The sequence below is a fragment of the Acomys russatus genome, chromosome 27 (assembly GCF_903995435.1).
Source record: "Acomys russatus chromosome 27, mAcoRus1.1, whole genome shotgun sequence".
Classification (NCBI taxonomy): domain Eukaryota; kingdom Metazoa; phylum Chordata; class Mammalia; order Rodentia; family Muridae; genus Acomys; species Acomys russatus.
The window spans coordinates 25,788,395-25,814,699 of NC_067163.1; the positions used below are offsets into that span (position 1 = coordinate 25,788,395).

Below are 26,305 nucleotides of genomic sequence, written 5' to 3' on the forward strand. Positions count from 1 at the left end.
CTACTTTTAGTCAACATAATGTATTTAATTACCTAAACCACCATCTTGCAGACTTTCAGACAGTTGGCTATTGTGAGCTTGTGTGGTCATCTGTAGTATGTTATCATAAAATAGCAGGTACTATTCTAAGATTTTTTTTTTTTTGCCTGTTTTAATTAAGCTTGTAACAACCTCATGAGAGAAGCATCATTATGATGCACTTGAGGACATTGAGACATAGAAGTAGGGTTTTGGCCGTCTGTCTTGATATTGCTCTGAATCTTAATGATAGATCACATCCAACTGTAGCTGAATCCTAGCACAGTTGCAGCTGTAGACTAGCTATACTGAGCCTGAGTAGAAAGTGAAGAGTGCATGAAGTTAGTGCCTAAGTCGATCATTTGCCTTTGAGAAAGAATACCTGTCTTAGCCAGAGTTTCTATTGCTTGAGTAGCAACTCTTATAAAGGAAGTCACGTCACTGGGGCTGGCTTACAGTTTGGAGGCTTAGTCCGTTGTCATCACGGCAGGAAGCATGGTGACACACAAGCAAACATGGTGTCAGAGAAGTAGCTGAAGGTTCTATAGCCTGATCTACAGGCAGCAGGAAGAGAGAGTGACACTGGGCTCGGCTTGAGCATCTGAAACCTCAAAGCCCACTTCCTCCGACAAGGCCACACTTTCCTATGTGCCTATGGGGGCCATTTTCTTTCAAACCACTGCAATGCCCTTGATTTTTTTTTATGTACTTGGTCCTGATCATGCCTGCGCCTTCTCATCACAGGTCTTCTCACTGTCTTTGCTCTTTTGGTGACTCTTCCATCCTATCTGAAGCGATGTGACTTTCCTAGTCAGCTTTCCCCCTTGATGTATAAATGATGGATTTGTATATTGACCTGTGAGAAGATGGGATGTGACTCTGAATTTACAGGCCTGTGTTCAAATGCAGGCCCCTTGGACATCTCCTTCAATGTGTAGTGGGTCTTCCCAGGTGGGTGTGAGGACCAAAGGAGCTGCTGGATCCGGAGCAGTCGTTTCGAGGCATATGATGCAAAGAAGCGTCTGCTCAAGAGGCACTCTTCCTTCTCTCCTTGACCTTCTTGAGCCAGTACACGAATGGACCTAGAAGCCTTTTCTAACAGAGCCTCTGTCCCTCCTGCAGTCTGCTCAGCAAGTGTGGACATATCCACCGGGAACCTGTTCTGGCTACCCTGTGACCGAGGTACTATCCAGAAGACCAGAATGCCTGCTGCTGAGTCCTACACTCTCCACAGCACTCGAAACATTATACTGCAGCTGCTTCTTGATTGGCCCAGGAGGATGCTGTACTGGGTGGAGAATGGGAAGCCTCTGCAGAGCATGAGCCTTGATGGCAAAAACAGACAGGAAGTCTGGAGAGGCAGCTGGGCAGCAGACACACGGATGGCCTTAGACCTCGGGTCTGCTAGCATCCTCTGGACCACCAAAGGGTTGGGTAAGTACTGTGCAACAATTCAGTGGATCGAGTCTGAGGACATGTGCCAAAGCTGCTTCTTAGCATAATGCTTCTAGCTGTTTCTTTTCAATTTCAATGTAGTTTTGTATTTTGGGTTATGGTGGAAATGTTTGTTTTAAATTTTTAACTGATGCAGAATAGCTGCACATACGTATAGGGCAAATTATGATGTCTTGACACCTTTATATAATGTATGATGATCAAATCATAGGAATTAGTATACTCATTACCTCAAGCATGCACTGTTACTTTGTATAGAGAATATTCAAAACCATTTTTCTAGCTGTCCTACTTACTCTGAGCACTGCTTAGACAAAGACTTTAACTTGACATTTGACAGTTAACACAAGGCACTTACTTCAAACCCATCTCTTATCTGACAGTCTGATTTCAGAATTAAAAAAAAAAAGTTAGAACACTTCAGAAATAATAGATTTAAAAGCTTCAAAAAAAGTATACATTGTTGTTTTCCAATATTTTGCTACAAATTTATTTGTCCTTCCACATCTAGAATTAACAGAAGCAAACTTCCTTTGCAAAGGAGGCACCAGTTCTGCGGTTAGACTTTGGTAATGGGTGTAAGCTGTAACTGTGCATGATTGCTTACCCTCTTACCTAAAAGCTATCTTGGCCTGGTGGGAACATGCGGATAGCCATGTTTTTTTTTTTTTTAGTGTGTGCTGCTTTTCTATCACTGTGATAAACCTCCATGACAGAAAGCAACTTGGAGAGGAAAAGTTTACCTAACCCTCCAACTCATGGTCCATCATGAAGGAAGGGAAGTCAGGGAAGAACTATATCAGAAGTCATGAAGGAGTTCTGCCTTCTGGCTTGCTCCACCCGGCTTTCTAAGTTTGTTTTCTTATATAACCCAGTTCTACCTGCCTAGGGATGGTACCACCCACAATAGGCTGAGACCTCCCACATCAGTCATTAATCAAGAAAATAGCTCACAGGCTTGCCTAAGGGCCAATCCAATGGAGGCGTTTTTTCAATTAAAGTTCACTCTTCCCAGATGACCCTCACTTGTGTCTGGTTGACAAAAAATCTAGCCAACACAACACATATTGAGATGGTGAAGCCTTAGCTGGTGTCCCTTCATGTCAGACCTAAGATTCCCCACTGTCTCAGAGCTTAAGACATTCATTGGTTACTTTTCACCTGTGAAACTTGCAAGGAGGGGAATGCATTCCCTTGGAGGGCTGGGTCTTTGGACCTCTATCACATAGCACCAAGGCATCCCACCATGCTCTGGGTCACAGATTAATTTTGGTTCTTCCCTAGGGTTGCACAGTTTTAGCCTATTAAAAAACCGAACATGCTCGTTGAACGCATCCTGGAGCGATGTGGTTATGGTGGCCCATGAGCCCTACTTGGTGACTGCCGACAAGGCAGCGCTTGTACTGTGGAACAGGAAGACACTGGAGCCCTTCTCCGCGCTGAAGGAGCCACACATAAAGAAAATGATCATCTTGGCAGAGAACCAGGAAGTGCCAGGCAAGTCTTTCTATGTGGGGCCATCCCCCATGTTTTTTAGGGTACAATCCTGGTGTATTCTTTTGTTTATATTGGCATATCTACTTTTCAGTCCAGTTGCCCCCCTAAGTTGATAATATTCTGGGATGTTAAGTACTGAACACATAATTCAAAGTTGCTAAGCAATTTAGACAGGTAACATTTGACCATTCATCTTAGCAGTTCCCAGAGAGGTCTACCTGCTATGGTCCTTTTTGGGGAAAGCCTTTTTCATATTAGTGTATTCAATGCTCTTAGTCTGGATATGAACATAGTTAGCTCTAAACTGTCCCCACACTGATTTACCAAAACCCTATTCTTTCATGGGACACATGGCAGTGACATTGTACAGGGGACTCTCTGTGATGCACCTCCAAGGCTGTGGCTACAGGCTGAGTATCCTTTACCCAAAATATTTAGAATCAGGTATATTTCAAGTTGTGGACTTCTGTTTTAGGCTCTGGAGTCTTTTTCAGATGCACAATAAAATATCTTATGGATAAAACCCAGTGTAAACACTAAATTCGTTTATAATTCATGCAGACTTTATGCCCACAAGCTTGACGTCGTTTTCCTACAACAGTCCTAGTGTGCCTGCCTTTTGAGTGGAACCTGACGTGTAGTCAGGTGTAGAGTTTTTCTTTGTGACATCATGTTGGATTCAGAAGGTTTTATACCTTCAAGTCTTTTGGGTTTCAAGTTTTCAGACTGGAGTACTCACCGTGCTCCAGGGAACGCAACCTTTCTCCCTTTGCTGGAGTTGGGTCAGGTGAAGACAACTTACATATCATCTTTTCATATAACCCTTTGACAGAGCCAGACACATCCAGTCCTATCTTCTGAAGCAGGAAACGGAATCCTACCCCAGGTTTCAGAGCCTTCCTTGGTAGAAGCAGCTGCCTGCGTGTATCAGGGAAGGCATCAAAGGAATAGAACCATTTCGTGTGCGTCCAATCCCACAATCTCCCATCACCCCCTTCTCTGTGACCCACATAACTCACTCACTGGTTGCTTTATCTTGACCTTAGGAGTAAAAGGCATGAAGTCAGAAGATATATTCTTGGGGTGGTAACATGCAGATACAATCAGTCTTCCTTCTTTAAATCCTACTCTGATTGCTAATCCATCTGTCTGGTAGCTGCAATAGTTGCTGACAAATACTAAGTAGTAACCTGTGGCAGGGTGATTTATGCATCTTAGCAAATGAGCACCTAGCTTGTGCTGGCTCTCAGCCCATCCCAGGGAACTAGAAGAACTACAGTGCATTGCTTAAGGCTAGGGACCCATTCTGAGAAACGCATTACTAGGTGGTATCATTGTTCTATCACCGTTAAAGAATGTATTCATACAAACCCAGATGGAGACTGCTTCAAATGTACACCTGCTCCAAATGAGAGCAGTAGGTTTGTAACATCCTGTGACAAGAAGCTTTCGGCTCTGTTAGGCTTGCGTGCGGTACCCTATATGTAATCAGTGATTGACAGATCATGACACGATGCTCAGTTACACTCTGGTTTTCATTGCTCAGATGCAAATAGAATGTCAGATAGCTCAAGAAGGAGAAAGGTACTTTCCCAAACCCAAAGCCAGGAGATAAGCATCTATGTAGCTCGTTTATCTAAGTGTACTTACACTGGATGTGCTCAGGGATGAAGTAGAGCCATGTGGACACTCAGAGCTGATGTGGCCTTCTAAGGGATGGGACAGTGGGAATGTGCCCCATTGCTGGGCCTCCTGGACTGATTTGCTGAAGTGACATTGTTTGTTCTAGATCCTGGGCTTAAGGAGGCAGTGCCCACTGCCCCTCTCCCTCCTCCTGTTCTCTGTGCCCGGTCCTCAGTTGCCTGCCAGGATGGGAAGGGATGCATCCCCAGGGAGTCTCTCTGTGATGGTGAGCATGACTGTCAGGATGGCTCAGACGAAGAGAACTGCTCCCGGGTCTGCCATCAACCAGGTCGGTCACCCTGTCCTCGGTGTTTTGTGCCAGGGTCATCTTCAGGCACAGGATAGAAATGGCTTGAGATTGTCCTTAATTGTGACCTTCCAACTTCCCCTGGACAAGTTTGCATGTCATTGTCTATTGCAATGCTGTTTCCCTAAGGACACAGTTCATCCATTTGGCTGTGTTGCCTGGTGCTTCCTTAAATTTGCTAAGTGTTTCAGTATTTGGCTTTTTATAGGATGTTCCACAGAGTGACCTAAATGGCCCACATATAAGAGTTAGTATTCGTTTAACAAGCTGTTAAGGTAATTATTCAAATGACTTAGTTCAGGTTGTTAACATAATTGGCCTGAGCACATTACTAAACTTGCTAGTGTATCACCTGGACATTAGAAGTCAGATCAAACAGGATGCACTCTGTCTAATCCTCAGACTCCAGAGCAAAGTGAGTTCATCTACTTTTAAATCTTCTTTCTGACCAATGTGAGCCTTGGACCTTTTCCATGGCAGGAGTTTTCCAGTGTCTGGATGGAAGCAGGTGCCTCGAGGAGAAATATCACTGTGATGGGGCTCAGCAGTGCTCTGATGGATCCGATGAGTTGGGCTGCTGGAGGCCTGCTGAAGACTGTTCACTGAACTGTGACAACGAGACCCGCTGTATCCCCAAGAGCTGGCAATGTGATGGGAAGCCAGACTGTCTGGACAGAAGAGATGAACAAGGGTGCAGTAAGTTCCATGAGCTTCCCAAGGTGTGTGTATGTGTGTGTGTGTGTGTGTGTGTGAGAAAATAGGGGTTCTGAGTCTCACTGTGCAGTCTTGGCTGGCCTGGTATTCACAGAGGTCCATTTACCTCTGCTTTTGGGACTAAAGGGATGTACCACCATGCTTTTCACCCCAGGATGTATGGCCCCCAGGAGTACTTCCAGCTGTCTTATAGGAGATGCAACTTTTTAGAAATTATGTTCTTTAAGTTACTCTGAATGACAACCTAAACATCACCATTGAGCAGGTACTGAACCATTGCTCCTGAGGACAAAAGAAGCTAAGGCTGGATTACTTCAAACCCCTGATCAAGCCACCTCTGTCATTCAATGAATATATCACTGCATTGTTTTTGTAGCATTATTTAAAGATGTCTTTATACTATTGATTTATTAACAATCAAGTCTAATATAATCATTTGCTTCCTAAGACTTACCATAGCATTGGGGGTTGAGAGTGATCTGTTTTTGTAGATATCCCTGGGTACACATTTAATATAATCATTTTATTCATATGACTTACCACAGCCTTGGGGGTATTGGTTGGTTTTTGGTTTTGAGACAGATTTTCACTATGTGGCCCTGACTGGTCTGGAACTTGAAACATCAGATGGCTTTGCACTGGCATAGATCCCATGCCTCCACCTCAAAGCGCCTGGATCCACCATGCCTGGGGCAGTAGATTAATAGTAGGTCCTCCCTAGAGTAACTTTTAACTTGAATTTCTTTCCTGTCTGATGGGGCTGGATCCCAAGGGGCCAGCAGAACACAGGAGAGTCTCTAAGGTCTTTTTTTTTTTTAAACACTGGGTTGCCTGAGCTCTAACCAAGGGTCTCCTTTCTCAGTTCGTGAAAAATGCACCTCCTCTGAATTTCAATGTGAGAATGGCCAATGCATATCTTCTTCTCTGCATTGTGATGGCAACCGAGACTGCCTGGATCACTCAGATGAGGAAGGCTGCCCTGTTGGTTGGTCCCTACAGTGCCCAGAAGGGGAGATGAAGTGCCCAAAGAGCGGAGAATGTGTGTTGGCAGAGTGGATATGTGACCACGATGTAGACTGCCAAGACGGAACTGATGAGAAGGTAGCATACTCCTTCTTTAGAAATATGCAGAGGTGCCCCTGTCCGCAGGTAGCCAAGGGGAGTCAGTTCTTGGATCTTCCCAGGATGCTCAAGTCTTTCCTAGGGTGTGGCATAGTATTTGTTTATAATGGACCCATTTTCTGTCATACATTAAATCCTCTTAGGTTCCTTATAACAACTAATGCGGTGTTTATACTGAGTAAATAGTTGCCACATGGTTTTGTTTAGAGAGCAGTGACAGGAAGCTGTCTGTACATATGTGGTAGAGATTCAGATTTCAAAAATATTTTCGATTCACCATGTAGAATCTCCTGATGAACCAGATTGCTGACTGTAGCTCTCAGTCACCACAGTGACCCATGCTCTCTGTTGAGACACTCAGGAAAATATGGGGGCAAAGCTCCATGGTGGTATATCAGGGTGGCACCAGGAGCCTGTAGAAAGTCAAACCTTTAAGAGGCACTTGTGCTGTAGGAGAGCTCCAAGCATTAGAAGATATTTGCATGGCTGGAGAAGCCAATCTAAACCTGAGCTCTGAGACTGGACAGACTCATTCCTGTCTCCCTTTAATTGTCACCAAGAGGCTTGCTGAAGCTCAGGACTGACTGTTCATGATGCCTGCCAGACACCAACTGCTTGTGCATGACCTTAGTGCTCAGTGGCTGGGACCATGTTGAAAGGCTCTGGGGATGACCAGGTGCACAGATGGCCTTGCCCCCCCCCAGCCGCCCCCAGAATACTCAAGTCAGATTAGATGCAAAAGATGCCATCCATTTTAATTCGCTGGAGCATGTGTCCGCTGCAGAAAGAGCAGAAAGAGTTCTAGTCTCATTTCCAGATTAGACTCCTTTGCTTCTGTAATTTTGATGAAATGAAGACTTCTCAATTGGCCATTCCCTCACACACAATTTATTTATTTTTCTGGTTATTCACAGAACAGTTTATTTGCCCACCTCACCTGGCAGGCCACTCCTTGTGGGCAGTGGTACCCATAGCTGTACTCTGCTTGGATATAGCTTATGGCCACAGGAAGGAACTCTGACCAGGGCAGCCCTAAGCTCAAGAACCTAAGCAGGAGTCCAGAACCAGCTCCACGTGTGGTTCTTCTTCTCCTTCTCAGTCATGGTGGTGGACAAGTAACAAGTCCAGCACCAATGGCCTTGTTGCCATCTTTCAAGGTGAAACTCAGGCCTTTCTCTAAGATCGTGGTCTGCAAGATGAGGCTAAGCCTCATTTATATCCTCTTCAGGCATGGCAAGTTCCTTCTCTGGAGGCGTGATGACACCAAAGGCCACATCCCAAGTCAGAGAGAATATGCCAGGCATGAAATGAGGCACAAAGAGCTCGCAGCAGCCACCATTCTCCTTGATGAGAATGTACACTAGATCCTCAACTTTCTGGTGGGGCCAGATAGAGCCCGGGTTGCCCATGACCATACCTCAGATCCTCCTAATTCAAGTCTCAGACCAGAGCCCCCAGGATATCCTCTGCCTCATCCCTCTCCAGGCTCGAATAGAACATCTCAAAGCTTGTTATCATAATGCAGATGTTCTTATATCCCAGCAACTCACATTCCTCTTCCTTCTTAAACACGTCACATACTCTTGTGTACCTGTTGCCACAGTGCCATGGCTAGGATAGAGCAACCTCACTCTATAGGTAGCAGAAAGGGCTTCTCCAGATGCAGGGTGGGCACTGGGATGTAGGTGTCCACCGCATCCAGCAGCCTGTGCACTGACTTCACAGCTTGTTCAGTATCATGATGCTCAGGAGCCCATGATGACTGAACTCTCCTCTCCTTGATAACCAAACTCAACAAGCAGTTCCTGGGTCTTCAGTTCTACTAGCTTAACCATCTCCTCATCTTAGACAGTGTCTGCCTTGTTCACACAGACACCACAACATGCTCTACCTCAATATGTTTAGCCAGTAATCAGTGTCCTCCAGTCTGAGGCATGAGGCTGCTATAAACTGCCACCAATGGATAAAGCCATCCAGAAGGCCAGGGCCTGTCATCTTATTCTTAATGTAACTGTATGACCAGAGCAAGTCAGTCTGTGTGGGCACAGAGGTTGGCAGCACTGTTATATAACTCTACATAAGCTGTGCTGATGGTAATACACTGAGCTTGCTCCTCTGGGGTATTGTCTATCTCCCTATATTTCTTGAACTAGCCCACCTCCCTCCACTAGAATTTTCATGCTGTCTCACTGTGGTCCATGTGGGCCAGTGGTACCCACATTCACATGGTTTGCCATGCTCGTGGGTTTGCTTGACTTCCACTGCCAGGCAGCAGCACAAGCAGGGTGATGCTGGGACCTATAGCACTGCAGGTTACCTTACGGAAAGAGTCAAGCTGGTGCTGAAATCACTGAAGCCAGGTATCATTTGCAATAGGGTGGCAGTTGTAATTTGTGTTAGTACTTGGAGACCCAGGCCGAGTCTAGGCATGGGGAGCCTGCATGCCTCCCTCACACTTTTGTACACATCTATGAAACAAGGCCTTTTAAGCACAACAGAGTGGAAGCACATATGAACTCACAGATACTGAGGCAGCATGCACAGGGCCTGTATGGCTCTGTACCAGATGGGACCCTAGAGCTGCAAGAAGTTGACACAAGCCCCCAACCCCAAGCCAGAAGCTAAATGCAATTGATAACAACTTAAAAATGAAAATTTCGTTTTCTTAAAGGGAGTTTCATTGAGGAAACAAACTACTCTTAAGGGTAGACCAGATGTCCAGCTACTGAAAAATGCTCTCATAATTTGTGTCCTTCTAGTATCCTTACAGAAGGGACTTGAGAATAGTCTCCTAGCCCAGGGCTGTGTCTAGCTTTGCTAACTCATTCCTTAGATGGATCAGAGGCCACTGACTGTCATTGTCTCCTCAGGACTGTGACTCCAAGGTGCTCCCATGTGGCTCATGGCAGTGGGCTTGTAGAAGTGGAGACCAGTGTGTGCCTGATTTCTGGCACTGTGATGGACAGAGCGACTGCAGAGACGGCAGTGATGAGGCTGGGTGTAAGTGCAGGGCATCCTCACTGAGGCAGAAGACAAGGACTTCCATGGGCATGCTGCAGAACCTGGAGTCTACCCTCTTCTCTCGTTGGATGGGTCTTGGTTGCGCACAAGGAACCTTTGTAGGGGAGGGATGCTGGGGGCCGGGTTGTAACACTCTAGTAGAAGGAAATCCCTTGTCCAATAGGTGCTCCACAGAAGTGCCTGGATTCTGAGTTCCAGTGTGCTACTGGTACCTGCCTCAGCTTCAACATGGTGTGTGATGGGCAAGAGGACTGTGCAGATGGTTCGGATGAGGGTGGAGAGTGTTCCTTATCAGCATGTAGCCCAGGGCAGTGTTACCATTCCTGCTACCAGTCCCCATCTGGGCCGGTGAGTTGCTGAAGCTGCTGTTGGTTCTCTATCCATCATGTCTGTGCTCTGAGAAAAGCCCACAGTGCACTCATTCAGGTTGTCCCTGATGGCACCTTGATCTCAAAGACATATACATAGTAGAGCTGTTCTGACTGCCTATCCAGGTACCTTCCCAGCTCCTCCAGAGCCCTGTTTACCTCCTCCCCTATATTCTGTCTCTTGCTACACTGTCATGAAAACTGCTCCTGTGGCTCCATCTCTGCAGTGAGCTATGGGTGAAATGTTGAATGGTGCTACGATCCAAATGTCTGTGAAGGTAAAGAAAATGATAGTGTGAACGTTTCATGGTTCTATGTCGGTATTTGGAACCTGCCCTGCTCTTAAGTTGAGAACTGGCCATGTTAAGGCAATATTATTAGTCAGCATCCTGCAGGGGACTCTATTCTCATAATTTAAAAAAAGTGTCCTGATATTTGGTCACACCAGCTCACCACTGGTAGATGGCTAATTCAGTTAGCGTCATGTGCTCCTCCTTTTATGGATCCAGCAGAGACTCTGGTGTTCTGAGCTGAACCTAGCCATCGTTAATCTTGTCCTATGATGGATAGAAGGGAGTAAGAGGTACAGCAAGGTTGATGAGGTGAAGCAAAGTGACTATTCAAAGCAAAGTGATCTTAGTTGTCAAAACGGAATGTATCACCATGTGAATTTCATATGAAGATCAAAGGCCTTTCATCAATGCTGTTCTGTCTTTAGAATGTACTGATGTCTTCTCATCTCTTCCAGATGTGTGCTTGTGCCCCAGGCTTTGAGCTGGAGAGCAGCAGTCAAATCTGTCAGGATGTAAATGAGTGCCAACAGCCACCTGGTCAACCTTGCAGTCAGACCTGCATCAATACCGAAGGCTCATATACCTGTGCCTGTCACCCTGGCTACTTGCTGGGTCCTGATGGCCACACTTGTAAGGCAATAGGTAAGATAGGAATATCTTCTAAGTCCTGGATCATGAGGTTTGAATCCCTAACTCTGTAATTATGGATCAACCTGACTTATCCTTTCAAACATTTTTTCCTGCACATCAAATTTATGGATAAAGAAAATGTGGTGTCTATACACAATGGAATTTATTTAGCCATAAAGAAAAATGAAATTTTGTCCCTTGCATGAAAATGAGTGGAGCTGGAGATTATGTTAAGTGAAATAAGCCAGACAAAAGTAGTTTTCCTCTTCTATGTGCAATCTAAGTTTAAATATAAATAGATGCACAACATGAAAAAAATGAGCATGACTATGAGTGGAACAAAAAGGATTAAAGGGAGGGTGGAGAATAAGAAAAGGTAATAGAAGGAAGGTAGATAAAATATCACATATTTTCTCTTATGTGTGGTATTTGTGCATGTGCCTATATGACATGAAAGAAAACTTGGGACTATTTGAAGAATGAATATGGACCAACATTGTGGGGAATGATAATGAAGGAAGAGGGTGGATGTTATCAAGATACAATAATGCAAATGTCAAAATGAAAGTCATTATTTGGTACACTAAATAAGAAAATAAATAAGATGTTACTTTCTATTTAAGCTAGTAATTGCTATATTCTATATAATTTTAAGTTGTGGTTATTTTTGTAATCATTTTGTTATGAAACACTTCTTCCATTTGAACTAAATGGCAGCCCAGCCTTGGCAACAATAAGCCAAAGGCTGTGTTATGTATCACATTCTTTCATTCATTAGCCCGTGATAATCTTCACTGTACCAACTCCTTTATGATTACCTTGAAAGTCATTTCTTTTTGGCAGGTGCTGAGCCAATCCTGCTTATTTCAATCGAGTTTAACCTATTCCTTTCTGGACTGAGAAGCTTAAAAGAAGATATCTTGGCAACTACAGACAAGAACCTGGCTATTTACTCTGTGGACTATGACTTGGTGGATCAGAAAATCTTCTGGGCAGATCCCAATGCACAAAGTATAAGGTGGATAAGTATGTCCACAAAGAAGGATGGGATGGTGGTGAGAGGTATGACCCTCTGGGAAGCTCTTATTAAATGTACAGAGCAGAAACAGCACATTGAGGGACAATTAATGTAAACTGTATTGGGTTCTATTTCTTCAATTGAAAAATACCAAGGCTTGTTGGCTAGTAAGAAACAGAAAGACACATTCATTGTTATCTCAGTGGACATGGGCTCCACCAAGCTGCAAGCTATTGACTACTGCTTTAATGATATCTTTCTCTACAATAGTATTCTGGGGTATATTAATATGCATATATGAGTTGGAAAATGAATGACTATGGCATGCAAGTCTAGAATCTCTTGGCTTAAGCCTGCTGAGGTTATTATTTAGCATAAGCATACCTGTTGAATGGTCTCTTTAGGGATACAGCCAGACTGTATAGGAGTTGACTGGATTGGAAGAAATCTCTACTGGACTGATGGGAAAGCTGGACAGATTTTAGCAATTCAGTTAACTGCTCTTGGTAGAGGAAAATCTGAGTACACCATTGTCATGGATGATGACATGGTTCAGCCCCAGGCTTTGGCTTTGGATCCCCTAAATGGGTGAGTCAGGTGTCAAAACACACTATTCCTCCCTCGTTCTATTCAAATGCTTGTGTTAGTTCAATACAGAATGAATGAATTGAAAATGTGTCTGGTTTTAGATCTAGTGTTGACTGATATAAACCCAACTCATGGTTCTTAAACATTCCAAAACCTTGGAGAAAAAAGCCAGTGGTTTCTAAGGCACGCAAATAGAGTCCTGGAACACACTTAAGAGTTTTAAGTGGCAGATAACGAGAGAAGGCAACTAGTAAAAATGGTTAATTTATATCATTTAGACTTGAATTAAGCTTTAGTGATCCCACTTACAATCTTTTCTTTCTGAAAAAGCCTGTGATTTTATCATTTAAAATTTTAGTGTATGTGTGTGTGTGTGTGTGTGTGTGTGCACATGTGTGTGTGTATGTGTGTGTGTATGTGTGTGTGTGTGTGTGTTCCAACACCATGGTACATTTGTGGAAGTCACAGGAAAACTTTAAGGAGTTGGTTCTTCCTTCCCATCATTTGGTCTCCAAGAAGTGAACCCATGTGGTCAGACTTCAAGGCAAGAACTTTTGTCATTGTCTCATCTCTCCAGCCTAAAGGCACACAAGTTAATACTCCATTCAGTCATTGGGATGGCTATATATAATCTAAGGTCAGATGATAACCCACATAAGTTAACACTCCCATTCTATCATTGGGATGGCTATATGTGTAACAAACATAAGAAAAAGTACATGGACTTTAAGGTCACGTTTGAGATTCTCTTTCTTTTTCTAAACTTTTTAACATGTCTACCTCATCAGTAGGATGGCTCCAGGAAACTAACAGCAGTTTCTAGTACACATAGTCAAAAATGAGTCTCTCTCACACATCCACCTATGGCAATTTTAAAAACTATTTTCAGCCTAATTTTTAATTTTTCCATTTTTCTTTTTTTTCTCCTACATTCTAGTTAAGGAAAGACTGGTAAGTTCTCTGGAGAAGTTCCAGGTTATAGACTATGGTACTCTCAAGCATTTTGTGGTTATTAAAGACAATTAAACAATCGCCATAATTTCCTTTTAAGATTTCACAATTATACTTAAGAAACTTAACTAATTAAAAAATGAAAAAAAAATTAATTGAGCCATATCAATATTTTTCCTTTTTACAATGATGACATTAAATTCTAAGTTATTATTTTTTAGATGCATTTGGAGTCTTTTTAATCTTTGTAAGTCAATGTTTTAAGAAGTTGATCAATAAACATTTTCTCCAAGGCAATATGCTCCTTTAAAGCTGACCTTTATTCACACAGATTAATGTACTGGTCCGAAATTGGAGAAGAACCTCAAATAGAACAAGCTGGAATGGATGGCAGCAACAGAAAGATCCTTGTCAATCAAGGTCTTGGTCGGCCAACTAGCATAGCTCTTGACCGGTTAAGTTGGAAGATATTCTGGTCTGATGAGAAATTTCACTGCATTGGGTCTGTCAACCTAGATGGTAGTGGTGTTAGCGTAAGTGGTTTTTTGACATTAGGCTCAGTTGAGATATCATGTGTCCTGTGTAAAACTCACCCCAGAAAGCTCACCTTCACCATTGTAGGTGATGCAGCTAACACAAACCAAGAGCCCCTTTTCAGTCGCTGTGTTTGAAGATGAAGTCTTCTGGTCCGACCTGAAGACAAGAACAATACAGCGTGTGGAGAAGGTGACAGGCAAGGACAGGGCTGTCCTCGTCAAGCGCTCTGGACAGCCCTTTGGACTCAAGGTACGTGGAATACTATTTAAAATACCTCCCGGAAAAGGCTCTGTCTATGAGCTACCCAATCACCAAATTTAGTGGCAGCCATCCACATGATTAAGAGATTTTCGGGGCTGAGGCTGTAGCTCCATGGTACATGATAAGCAGGCATATGGCCCTGTGTTCAATCCTCAGGACACAGGAAAAGAGAGAATGGAAGGAATATAGAAGGTAGAGAGAAAGGAAAGGAAGGGAAACAAGGGAAGGGAGAGGGGAAAGAAAGAGGAGAGGAGAGGAGGGCCAATTGACTTTCCATTTGAAAGGATTTAGCACTTAACAGCATCTAGCTCTTTTCTTTCAGATAATGCATGAAGTCCTTCAGCCCAGGTCTTCTAGCCCTTGCCTGGACATAGGATGCTCTCACCTGTGCCTTCTGAGCCCACGAGCCAAGGGAAGTTGTCACTGCCCAGTTGGCCTCCTGCTGGCAGATGACGGGATCACCTGTGTCTCTCCCCAAGAGTCTGAGTTCCTGTTCCTGGTACAGCCTACGGTTCTCACCCAGGTGCTGTTCTAGAGCCTTCCTGGCATGCCTCTGTTTGGTTTGCATTCTCTTTCTGACCTCTCCACATCCAGTTGTCAGTGGAGGAGGCCCAGTCCCTTGGGAAATTCCTAAAACACAACTAATGTTTTAGTATTCACTATGTACTGCGTATCCTTGTGATATAAAACATCTTGATCTGAAAAGGGCTGTGGTGACCAATGAAAGGTTTCTTGAAATGCTTAAATAAAGAGAATGTGCATTTAAATTCCTTTATGACATATTTAGCACACAGGACAGTGAGGTTAGAAGTGGAGATCACATTTGCCTCTGAGGATTTATGGGGATTCAGATTAGTTCCAACTCAAGCAGCTCCTTGGGTTCTAGTCTGGGGAGGAAGCACATTTAGTGAGAGATCATGTCTTAAATTAATAGAGGCTAAAAAATACAAACAAGCAAGTCCCCACCCAAAGGGCATGCCAACGCTTGAAATTATAAAACAATGGTACAAATATTGGTGTTGAAGATAAGCTCCAATATCAGTATGGTAATAATTAATAAGTATCATTCAAAGAGAAACACCTTTAACAGGGATCATATATTTGAAATATATGACATGATGGCTGCTCCTATATTGACTAGACACAAGCTAGAATTATCTGAAAAGAGGGGGTCTCAATTGAGAAAATGCCTTGTAAGATCCAGCTGTAAGGCATGTTGTTAGTGAGTGATGGAGGAGGGCCCAGCCCACTCTGGGTGGGGGCCATCCCAGGCTGGTGGTCCTAGGGTCTATAAGAGCAGGATGAGCAAGACAATAAATAATAACACTCATCCATGGCCTCGACATCAGTTCCTGCCTCCAGGTTTCTGCCCTGGCTGAGTTCCTGTCTTGATTCTTTTTGATGATGAACTATGATATAAAAGCATAAGCCAAATATGCCAGATTCTCTCCAACTTGCTTTTGGTCCTGGTTTTCATCATAGCAATAGTAGACCTGACTAAGACATGTGGATTTCAGGAATTCTCAGTGCGAGGGGCTCCAGAAAAGGAACAAGTTAGCTGCTTTCTGTTTTCAGAAGATAGACTGTCTGAAAATACTAATTTAAGAATCCTCACACCTGGGAGGCCTCCCTTTTTCTGAGCCTTTCCTGAGGAAAGGGGGAAGGAATGGGAGCATGGTGGGGGGGCACACTGGGAGGAGAGAAGAGAGTGGAAGCTGCAATTGGGATGTAAAGTAAATAAATTAATATATATATAACTAAAAAGATAAATAAAAATTATACTAAAAATAATCCTAGCACCAATGTCATGTTGAGAATACTTGAGTAGACTTGATCAGTGTCATCTCCCTAATTTTTCCTCATAGATCTATCTGAAAAATCTTAAGACTGGGCCACAACAAACAACTGTACCACAACACAGAACACTTCCCTTTACCAGTGTCAATCAGCTCGCATCAGTGGATTATCTTGTCCAGGAAAAGGCCCTCTACCTGTCAGAGCTCAATGCCAGTGACATCAGGCTCCTGAGGCTGAAAGAGCCAGGTATACTGTCATGGCGGAGAGTCATATCTGTGAAGGGGACAGTGATGGACTTTGCTCTGGACTGGTTGAGTGGAAACATATATTGGATTGACAGTGAGAACCCCTGCATCAATGTTGCTTCCTCAAATGGCCAGTATCCCATTGTCTTACTGGACGAAAACCTTTACCACCCAACCTCTATTGTCCTCCACCCACCTACTGCAGTCATGTGCTTGGCAGACCTGGGTTCACAGGATGCTGGGAGACACGGCTCCAGCATCGAATGTGCCTCTATGGATGGCAGCCGGAGAAAGGTGCTATGGCTGAAATCCCAAGTGCCTGTGGGCCTGGCCTTTTCAGATTCGGGGACCCGAGTGTACTGGGCTGATACTGGTAAGCATCATATCTGCATCCTAAATATGAACCTCACAGACCCTGCACTGTAAAATGGGGTTCTGGTCAATTATCTTTACCTATAACCACAAAGAACTTTCAGATTTCCCGAATCTGCCAACACAGTAGAGAGAGACAAATAGCTCTTTCCTGAGTAGCAGGGTGCCATCCACAAAGTCATGAAGCTGGCTCTTTGTAAAAGATAAGACTGAAAACTCAAAATGTATAAATGATAATGGGAGGATGGTTTAGAGGGGAAAGCACCTGCCTTGCAAACATGAGGACCTGAGTTTAGGTTCCAAGAGCTCATGTAAATCTGGGCATGCTAGCACATGTTTCTAACCCCAGTTATCCTATGGTAATAATGGAGGTGGGAGTTCATGGGCCAGCTAGCCTGGTATATGAGTTAGTAAGCAATAAAGGACCTCTTTCTCAAACAGTATAGAAAGTAAAGATAAAAACCTAGCATTGTTCACTGACCTTAAAATATATGATGGGACACAAGCATGCCTACACTTACACATAAACACATGACTTACGTGCTTGCTCATCACGTGCAAACACATATACACATCATATCACATACACTATATATATATACATTATATATATAATATGTTTATAATGTATGCATAAGTAAGCCATCATGAATCATTGTTATGGAAAGGTGAATGAGGGAGAATCCATTTCAGAGCCTGAATGTTAAACAGGGTCATCCTGAAGTTGGGACAAGCTTCAGGATATAGTATAGCTATTAAGATTAAATGAAACTAACTGGACCATCTCTTCCTAGGGCAGGGACTTATACAAAGCATTCAACTAGACGGCTCAAGATACAGAGTGGACCGGCGGGGGCTTAAGGGTCTTCACCTCTTTGCATGTGGCCAAGACATGATGTTATGGACAACAGTTGATGATGGTAGGTTGTGTAGACTGAACTGCAATCCAAAGAGTATCTGCTTCTACTTAGTCGCCGGCCCTGGCTGTGTCTTTCTATTAGAAAATGGCTGACTTCCCTAGACTATAGAAGAATGTGTACCAGTGCATTTGTGACTTGGAGGACCTTTTCCTTATTTGGCTAGTCTCTGTACCAGGGGTTCTCAACCTTGCTAATCCTGTGACCTTTTAATACAGCTCCTCATGTTGTGGTGACGCCCCCACATAAAATTATTTTTGTTGCTACTTCATAACTAATTTTGCTACTCTTGTGAATTGTGATATAATTATCTGATATTCAGGGTACCTGATATGTGGCCTCCAAGGGGTCATGACCCACAGGTTGAGAACTACTGTTATATATGGGTAAGCATAGGTCCTAAAATCTCTGTAGTCCATATGGTGCCCCCTACTGTTATGTTATCAATCTGTCACCTTGACAGAATACCTGCGACAACCTACTTTTGAGGAAGAAAGTCTGATTTGGACTAACGGATCTGTGGGTTTCAGTCCACTTGTCCCAATTGCATTTGGATCCTTGGTGAGGAAGTACATCCTGACGGATCATGTGGTGGATGAACCAGTTCCTTCTGTGGAGGCAAAAAACAAAGAGAGAGAAAGAGGAAGGCCGGGCCCTAAAATTCCTAACCAGGGCATACCCCTAATAATCTAACTTCCTTTGCCCTATCCCCAAGCTGGAGACCAAGTCTCCAACTCATGGACCTTTGGGCAACGCTAGCACAAAGAGAACAGGGCAGGGAGTTGGAACTAGGTGGCATGCCCGCTCTCAGTTGCTAGACCTTCCAGCCTATTAATCAAATGACAATACATGTTTTAGTTGACAAAGTAAACAAGAGGTACATGAGGATTACACAGCATTCTTTCTATTTTCATTTTTAAATTACTTTTTCTAAATTGTATGTTATTTTTTATGTACTTTTTCTACTTTGCATGCTCATGTACAAAAAATGAATTTCGTTGTGACATTTTCATATATGTTTATTGTTATAGTTTGTTCTTATTCAAACCCCTACTGTCTTTCCCAAAGCCCCATTCCCTAGCTGTTGATCCCTCCTTCCTCCATTTACTTGTACTTCTGCTTTCCAGACACATGTAGAGCTTTATTAGGGACTCTAATGTGGCATTTCTAGGATATTCAGGGGATGGTCCAAAAATCACAATATCCTAGTATGTTACTGTGTCTATGCTGATCCCTGTGAATAAACCTCTAATGCGTATCTAGACTTGATGAAACTAGAAAAAAATAAAGTTAAACCTGTCTCCTTGAATTTCCATATGTCTACCAGCCCCAGCAAAGCAAGTGGCTTGTCCTACCCCAGAGGATCTGAGGGATGTGATGAGCACTTTTCCATCCACTTCAGGATCCCTCATAACTCCCACAAATGAGCCATGTTAAGAAATGCATTCTAATGAATTTTGAGATATTCCTCATTAATCACATGGACTGATTTAAGTGTCATATCTTCTAATTACAGCATCTATTGGCCCTCTAGTTATAATTTATTGACATGCAATTTTGACTGTTTATTTTCATGTGCTTATTTTTTTTTTTAAACAATGTCTCACTCTGTAGCCCAGGTTGGCTCCAAACTCACAGGCCTCCTGTCTCAGCCTCCTGAGTGCTAGGATTATAAGTGTTTGTTACCACACACATCTAACACGTGACTTTGCTGTGGTTGGAAGTTTGTCACTTTCAAAAGTCCCTGCTGAATTTTTTTCTCACAATAAAACTCAGAAAAATATGCACCTCTTCTGAGAAATTCTTTCTGTTTCATTGGATCACACGGATGAGTTAAAGTGTTTCTATTGAACACATTTCTTTGCCTAGGAAATGTTTCTGCCATGGATTTTATTTCTGTTAACACTTACTCACTGGCTTTTGTTTCAGACCAGATCACCAAAGTTTGGTACAACAAAGCACAAATCTCAGAAAACCAGTGGTTCCAAGTGGACCAGAAAATCGTAGACTTAAAAGTGTATAGCACACTTACTCAACAGGGTAAGTACGTGTCAAGTGATGGTGGCAACATTGTAGCTACTGAGTTCTCCTGGAGGGGGCACTCCACCCTACCATCTCCTTGGAGTGTCCTTGTATTTCTCATTATGTTTAAAATATTTCTATCTAAAAATCCGCATAACGCTCTTGTCTATATGCAGTTTTCTACAGTCTCAGTCAGGTTCACCACTGACACCATTGTCTTAGTGACTGAGGACCAAATCCAACCACGGTAAATCCACTGGGCAGGAGTTGGTAGATTTGATGTGTCAGGTCTCCGTTTCCATTCCTGTAACACATACCGGAGACAGCTGGCCTCTCCAGAGGGGAGAGTTCTTCTGACTCACTGTTTTCCAGGGTTCAATCTGTGAATGGTATGTCTCCTTGCTTTGTAGTCTGTGGCAAAGCGACACTTTATAACAGGAGCATGTGACAGAGAGAAAAAAATCTGTTCTTATGTGTGAAGAGCAAAAGAGGAAGAGATTAGAGTCCTACAGTGCTCTTCAGAGGTGTGCCTCTCGTGTCTAAATACCTCCCACTGGGGCATAGTTCCTCTATTTTTAGTACCGTTCAACAGTGTTGTGTTGGGGTCAGACCCTGTATCACCTTTGTATGGGGCACTCAAGAGCTACACTATAGAACTTGAGCTTTGGTTTCTGCTTTGACATTTTTAATTATTATTATTATTTTTTTCTTCGTGCACCTTTTAGACTCTGTTTGCCATCCAGCAGTTGATGTTTCATTTCCTATTTTGTGTTGTTATTTTGTATATTTGCTGTGCTTGGGATATGAGGGCCTTGTGGGCACAGGGCCTGAATGTTACCAGTGAGTAAGCCTCCTCCACTCATATGGTTCTTTGTATTATTATTATTGAAAATAAACTTTTTTCATATAGTATATTCTAATTACTGTTTCCCCTCTCCTAACTCCTTCTGGATCCTCCACCCACTTCCCCACTCACCCAAATCTACACCCTTTCTTTCTCTCTCTCATTAGACATGAATCTACAAATCAGCATCTTAAAAAAAACAAAAGTGAAACAAACAAACAAAAAACAGAATAGGACAAAACAAACAAAAAGGAGAAAAAGAGCCAGAGAAAACTCACAAGGCCAGGTGGTGGTGGTGCACGCCTTTAATCCCAGCACTTGAGAGGCAGAGGCAGGCGGATCGCTATGAGTTCCAGGCCAGCCTGGTCTACAAAGTGAGTCCAGGATAGTCAAGGCTACACAGAGAGACCCTGTCTCAAAAAACCAAAAAGCAAAAACAAGCAAACAAACAAACAAACAAAACAAAAAGAAAGAAAGGAAGAAAGAAAGATCACAAGGAACACATATAGACGCTGAAACACACATGTTCACACAGACAGAAAACTCATACAAAGGAAATCAGAAACCAGAGTGTGTCATTTTGCTTGTGTAGACTACACAATACTAATATTATTATAATACTGATCACCACTTGAAACTTGCCAGACACCTCATGGATGGTGTGGGCCTGTGGTTCCAGCTTGGTTGGGCTTAGGGCAGGATGATTCTAAGTTCAAGGTCTGCTTGGATTACGGAGTGAGTTCCAGGCTATCTCAGTTACATAATGAGATCTTGTCTTTAAAGAAAAGGGGTCGGGGAGGGACAGTTTTGTGGTATTGCTCCTGCCTACTGCACTTTGAGACTTTAGGTCAAATCTTTACCAACACACACACACACACACACACACACACACACACACACACACACACTGAAGCACAGCTAGCCTTCATTCTCTTCATCAGTTGTATCTACTTTTCATGTTGACTGGGCCTCAAAGCATCACCTTGAGGACAGTCAGATGACATGGGTACATTTGTCTTAAGAGAATGCTGTCCCATTGTGGTTTGTTTGTTTGTTCATTTGTTTTGTTTTGTTGTGGTGTGTGTGTGTGTGTGTGTTTTGTGAAAGCCAAACCTTATGGAAATGTGCTAGTTAAGTGTAGAGACTGGCAGAGTGGTGGCTTGATGGGGAGATTGTTTTTAGAACTAGAGGAGGGAGTTTTCGCCTCAGCGTAAGTTTGTCCGAATCACATACGCCTCTGTGCCACAGTTCCTGGAATGTCTCAGTTTTTTAAATTTTATTTTTTTATTAATTAATTTATTCAGATTACAACTCAGTTGTTCTCCCATCACTTGTATCCTCCCGTTCCTCCCTCCTTCCCACCCCCAGCCTATTCCCCTCCCCTAGGCCCATGATCAAGGGGCATCTCCTCCCCCACTTTATGGTCACAGGCTATCAAGTCTCATCTTGGTAGCCTGCCTAGTCTTTGAGTGCCACCAAAGCTCCCCACCAAGGGGAGGTCATCAAGTATGGGGCACCAGAGTTCATGTCAGAGTTAGTCCCTGCTCTCCACATAACTGTGGAGAATGTCCTGTTCGTTGGCTAGATCAGAGTAGGAGTTTGGTGTTTACTATTTGTATTGTCCTTGGTTAGTGCAATAGTTTGAGCAGACACCCCTGGGCCCTGATCCACCAGTTGGAGGTTATACCTCATTATCAGCTTAAGACTATACCTGGAGGAATGATCCTACAGGAGAAATGGCTCCCTTAATCAGGTTATAAAAAGAATAGTAAGCGTCCGTGATTTCAACTAACAATAGTTTTATTCCCTAGGCCTTTCTGGTTCTGTCACTGTATGAGTTTGAGTGATGCAGGCCCACAACGTAGTCTTGAATGATTAAGAGATCCCCTCTTTGAAAAAAAAAAAAAAAAAAAAGGTGGTAGGTACCTTGTTAAGTGTTTAAAGCTACACTGATCTATGAAGAAATATCAATTACACAGGGCCTAGTTAACTAAAAGGAATCATATTGCTGGAAACATCTGTATCTTATGCTGATATGTATTTGTAAAAAGTCTATAGAAGACTCCCTTAGAGCCTAATCTCATTTAATACATTTTGGTGTTGAGAATGGGTGTGTGTGTGTATGTGTGTGATATACAGGTAACAACAGCTGCTCAAAAGACAATGGAGGATGCAGTCATATCTGCTTGCCAAATCCTGAGGGCAGGACTTGCAGGTGTCCCGGTGGGCACTGCTTGGTTGATGGCCACACCTGTGTGGAAGCTGTCCAGTGCTCTTCTCTGTCACAATGCTGTAAGGATGGTCAGAGGTGCATTTCCCAGGAGCAAGTTTGCAATGGTCATGTTGACTGTCTGGATGGATCTGATGAAGTGGATTGTGAGTACCTCTTACCTGCGCCAGTGTGCATGGCTTTTGGAAATATCCAGTTCAATATTATTCCCTAAATATTTGTCTTATACATCATTGCCAAGTTAACACTGATTTTTTTACTGGAGAACATGAAATCTCTACTTGTGGACAACTAGATATAAATTGCTCTGTGTTCCTCTGGAAAGCTAATATGCCTTCGGTTGCTAGGACAGGAAACATGAGCATGATCGGCAAGAAGCTAGACAGCTTTATATTGTTTGAAAGGGCCTTGATTTCACCAATTTAAATAGAATGACTGAGTAACTATAACTTAGGATGAGGAAGATGGGCAAACGATTCCATCTGTCTTGGTCTTTGTAGGTCTGAATCCAGGTAAAATCCATTCAACTTCAATACTTAAGAAGCCAGAAGGGTGGAAAAGGTTGACACCAGTAGCTTTCAAACTCTTCCAGGCTACCGAGTCTACCACAGATGTCCATCTAGAACAAGAGAAAATGAGACATCCTGGCAGAAAAACACTAACCACGCAAATGCCTGCACCAGAGCGCAGGGTCCCGGGAACCAACGGAAGAGTGGAAACTGTTCAGTCTAAGGATTTACAGAGGGCGACATGGATGCCCTGTAGCCAAGACTTTTGCAGTGGGCGAGGGACCTGCACGATGGAAGGAAAGCTGAGAAAGTGCCACTGCCTGGCAGAATATGATGGAGAGTTCTGCCAAGAACCAGCCCATGGCCCTGCCAGAGGCTATGTAGCCCTGGGTATAGTCATTGCTTTATCAGCTATTCTGGCAGTCCTGGGGCTGTCTCTACATTCCAGAAGAGAACATAAATTCAAGAGGTAAGTGACTATTAGTGTCTTCATGGGAGAACTGCGTTCCCAAGGCAACTTGTGAAATAAGATGAGTGGAGTTGAAGATTTAAGTCCACTCCAGGGAGCCATATTCGGGGGAAGGGTTTAGATGATGAGGCACCTGTTCTCAAATGATCTGAGAGAATAATAATTGGGTCGATTTCCTTGAGTGAGACCTGAGGTGTGTGATACAGGGTGGGCTGTGAGGGGGTAAGATCAGCAGTCGGTGGTGAAGCTGCAGGAATGAAAGTGAGGCAATTCCCCTTCTGTGACACAGTAGGTCAGCACCAGGGATTGCAGGGATGTTTGTCGGGAGGTTATTGATTCACTAGGATGCCCAGCTAGGTGACACAAAACAACATGAATACATGTTCTCAAGATGTCTTAGCACATTGCTATTTTGTTGTTTCTCTCGGCAGCTGGTAGGAAGTGGGGGGCTTCCTTTCCCCTTCGTAATGTCCTCCCTTCTGTGGGTGTATGCACCCCCTCTTCTTAAGGAGACACAGTCCTGTGCGGTGGGGGGTTATCTTTCTGGCCCCATTTACCACAATTGCCTCTTTAAAGACTCTACCACCTACAGCTCATGGATTTGGGGGCATCAACGGGGCACAACTTAGCTCACACCTGGAGGTGGGCTTTCCTTCCATCATGCAGGTCCCGTTCCCATTGCAAAAGCCTTGGCTACAGGGCATCCATGTTGCCTTCTGTAAATCCTTAGACTGAACAGTTTCCACTCTTCCCGTGGTTCCCGGGACCCTGCTCTCTGGTGCAGAAATGCTGTAAAGAATCTACACTAAGTTTTATCCAAGGGCAAGGAAGGCAAAGAAGCAAACAACAGCAAACTGGTACTTTTGGCAGGATAAGATAGAGTGGAAAGGTGTGTTCGAAGAAAGCAATTGGACATACTGAGAAGGAACATTAGGCAGATGGCAGATGAAGAACTGGAAAGGGGCCTCATGTTTCAGAAGCTGCCTCGCTGTCCAGTCTTCCATTCTCAGACTGAAGGAAAGGCAGGAGAATGAGCATACCCAAGCAAATGCTGGTTAATGCATAGCTGGTTCACTCTCGGTCTTTCTGCTGTGTTTACCTGCTTTCCCATTTTGCTTGTGTCCCGCTGCCCCCTTACCTGTCCTTGAAATTATTTCTCATGGAATGGTCACTGGGTTTCCTTCATGGAAGACACAATACTATATTTGCCTAGTAACAAATAATAATTTACTCAAGTATCATCCATTTTAGATCATTTGCTTCATTTAAGAGACGGTTTAAAAGAAACATAGTTTTATGTAGTTAACCCTGACAGTGGATAAGTAATATATATTTTTAGATTCATTTATTTTTATATTGTGTGCATGAGTTTGCCTGGTTGTATGCATGTCTACTGTGTAAGTGCAGTACCTTCAAATGCCAGAAGAGGCTGTTGGATCGTTGGAACTGGAGTTCCAGACGGTGTCGAGCCTTCGTGTGGGTACTAGAAACCAAATTCAGGTCCCCTGCAAGAGCAGGAAATGCTCTTAGGAAGTGAGGCATCTCTCCCCCTACTGTAATAATATTTTCATCTTGGTTTCTTTGCAAACTATTCTTTTTGACATTGTTTCTTTGAATGTAGGACATCATCAAGAAATTTGGACTATGATAAAGAAAATAACCAAGAACAGGAAAATTTAATGAATAGCGAGACTTTTGTCAATGAAGTCTACGATGAACAGGTATGCTGAGGGAGTCTGGGAAATCTCTCTGAGGAAAAAGGATGGTGAGACATCCTCAAAGAGTGCCACTGTGAAAAGTCCAAGCTGGGTGAATGCGACTGTTGCTTATACTAAACTACTGCTTACTAAGTCTTTCATCTTTAGCTCTGGTTTGGAGAATTAAAATAAAGCAAGCATGCAATCATAGCCTAGACATCTCAGTAGGGTACACATGCGGCTAATGATATTGGGAGTGGAGTGGGATGCTGTTAGGATTAGATTTACCCCCCAAAACTTAGGTACCCCAAATCTGTTATCTACTAACATCTCTTGAGTCTCACCAACTTGGTTTTCTTGTTTTGCACAAATGCAGCATATGTTCTCTGACGTCAATTCTTTTCTCCACAGGAATCCTTAACCTCTTTACAAACTGAATGACCTCATTTAAAAAAAAAAAAAGAACAGAAACACTTCAATAAATAAATATTGCTTGTCATTCATTGTATGCTGTCTCAACTTCCCTGAACAGTTTGTAGAAAATGCTCATTACTTCTTCAAGTGCTTCCTTTTTAAATTAGAGATGGTCATCTAGTTTTGCTTGTGGATTTTTAGGAAACTATAGACTCTTAGATATGGTAAGGATTCAACCTGGCTTCCACGTAGCTTATGCTACGACCCAGCTACAAGTGTTCTTTAGCCCAATCAGCTGACGTAGTGCCAGCCGGAAGTTCAAGGTT

At 43.2% G+C, this 26,305-nt stretch overlaps 1 protein-coding gene and 1 pseudogene across 1 annotated transcript in view; one reads left to right on the plus strand and one right to left on the minus strand.

Moving 5' to 3' along the window:
- The window catches only part of LOC127210068 (prolow-density lipoprotein receptor-related protein 1-like), a 49,480-nt gene extending 23,446 nt beyond the window's left edge, over positions 1 to 26,034 (plus strand). The window contains exons 14-33 of the mRNA XM_051169760.1: positions 1,141 to 1,452; positions 2,758 to 2,970; positions 4,760 to 4,942; positions 5,441 to 5,656; positions 6,537 to 6,775; positions 9,667 to 9,796; positions 9,981 to 10,165; positions 10,934 to 11,120; positions 11,952 to 12,170; positions 12,531 to 12,714; positions 13,997 to 14,198; positions 14,287 to 14,451; positions 14,786 to 14,986; positions 16,329 to 16,878; positions 17,672 to 17,797; positions 19,724 to 19,834; positions 22,800 to 23,036; positions 23,391 to 23,868; positions 25,490 to 25,589; positions 25,977 to 26,034. Coding sequence (XP_051025717.1) covers positions 1,141 to 1,452; positions 2,758 to 2,970; positions 4,760 to 4,942; positions 5,441 to 5,656; positions 6,537 to 6,775; positions 9,667 to 9,796; positions 9,981 to 10,165; positions 10,934 to 11,120; positions 11,952 to 12,170; positions 12,531 to 12,714; positions 13,997 to 14,198; positions 14,287 to 14,451; positions 14,786 to 14,986; positions 16,329 to 16,878; positions 17,672 to 17,797; positions 19,724 to 19,834; positions 22,800 to 23,036; positions 23,391 to 23,868; positions 25,490 to 25,589; positions 25,977 to 26,006 — 4,268 coding nt within the window. The 3' untranslated portion in view covers positions 26,007 to 26,034. The remainder of the gene's footprint in view (positions 1 to 1,140; positions 1,453 to 2,757; positions 2,971 to 4,759; positions 4,943 to 5,440; positions 5,657 to 6,536; positions 6,776 to 9,666; positions 9,797 to 9,980; positions 10,166 to 10,933; positions 11,121 to 11,951; positions 12,171 to 12,530; positions 12,715 to 13,996; positions 14,199 to 14,286; positions 14,452 to 14,785; positions 14,987 to 16,328; positions 16,879 to 17,671; positions 17,798 to 19,723; positions 19,835 to 22,799; positions 23,037 to 23,390; positions 23,869 to 25,489; positions 25,590 to 25,976) is intronic.
- On the minus strand, positions 7,843 to 8,976 carry LOC127209788 (elongation factor Tu, mitochondrial-like; annotated as a pseudogene).
- Positions 26,035 to 26,305: the final 271 nt, after the last annotated feature.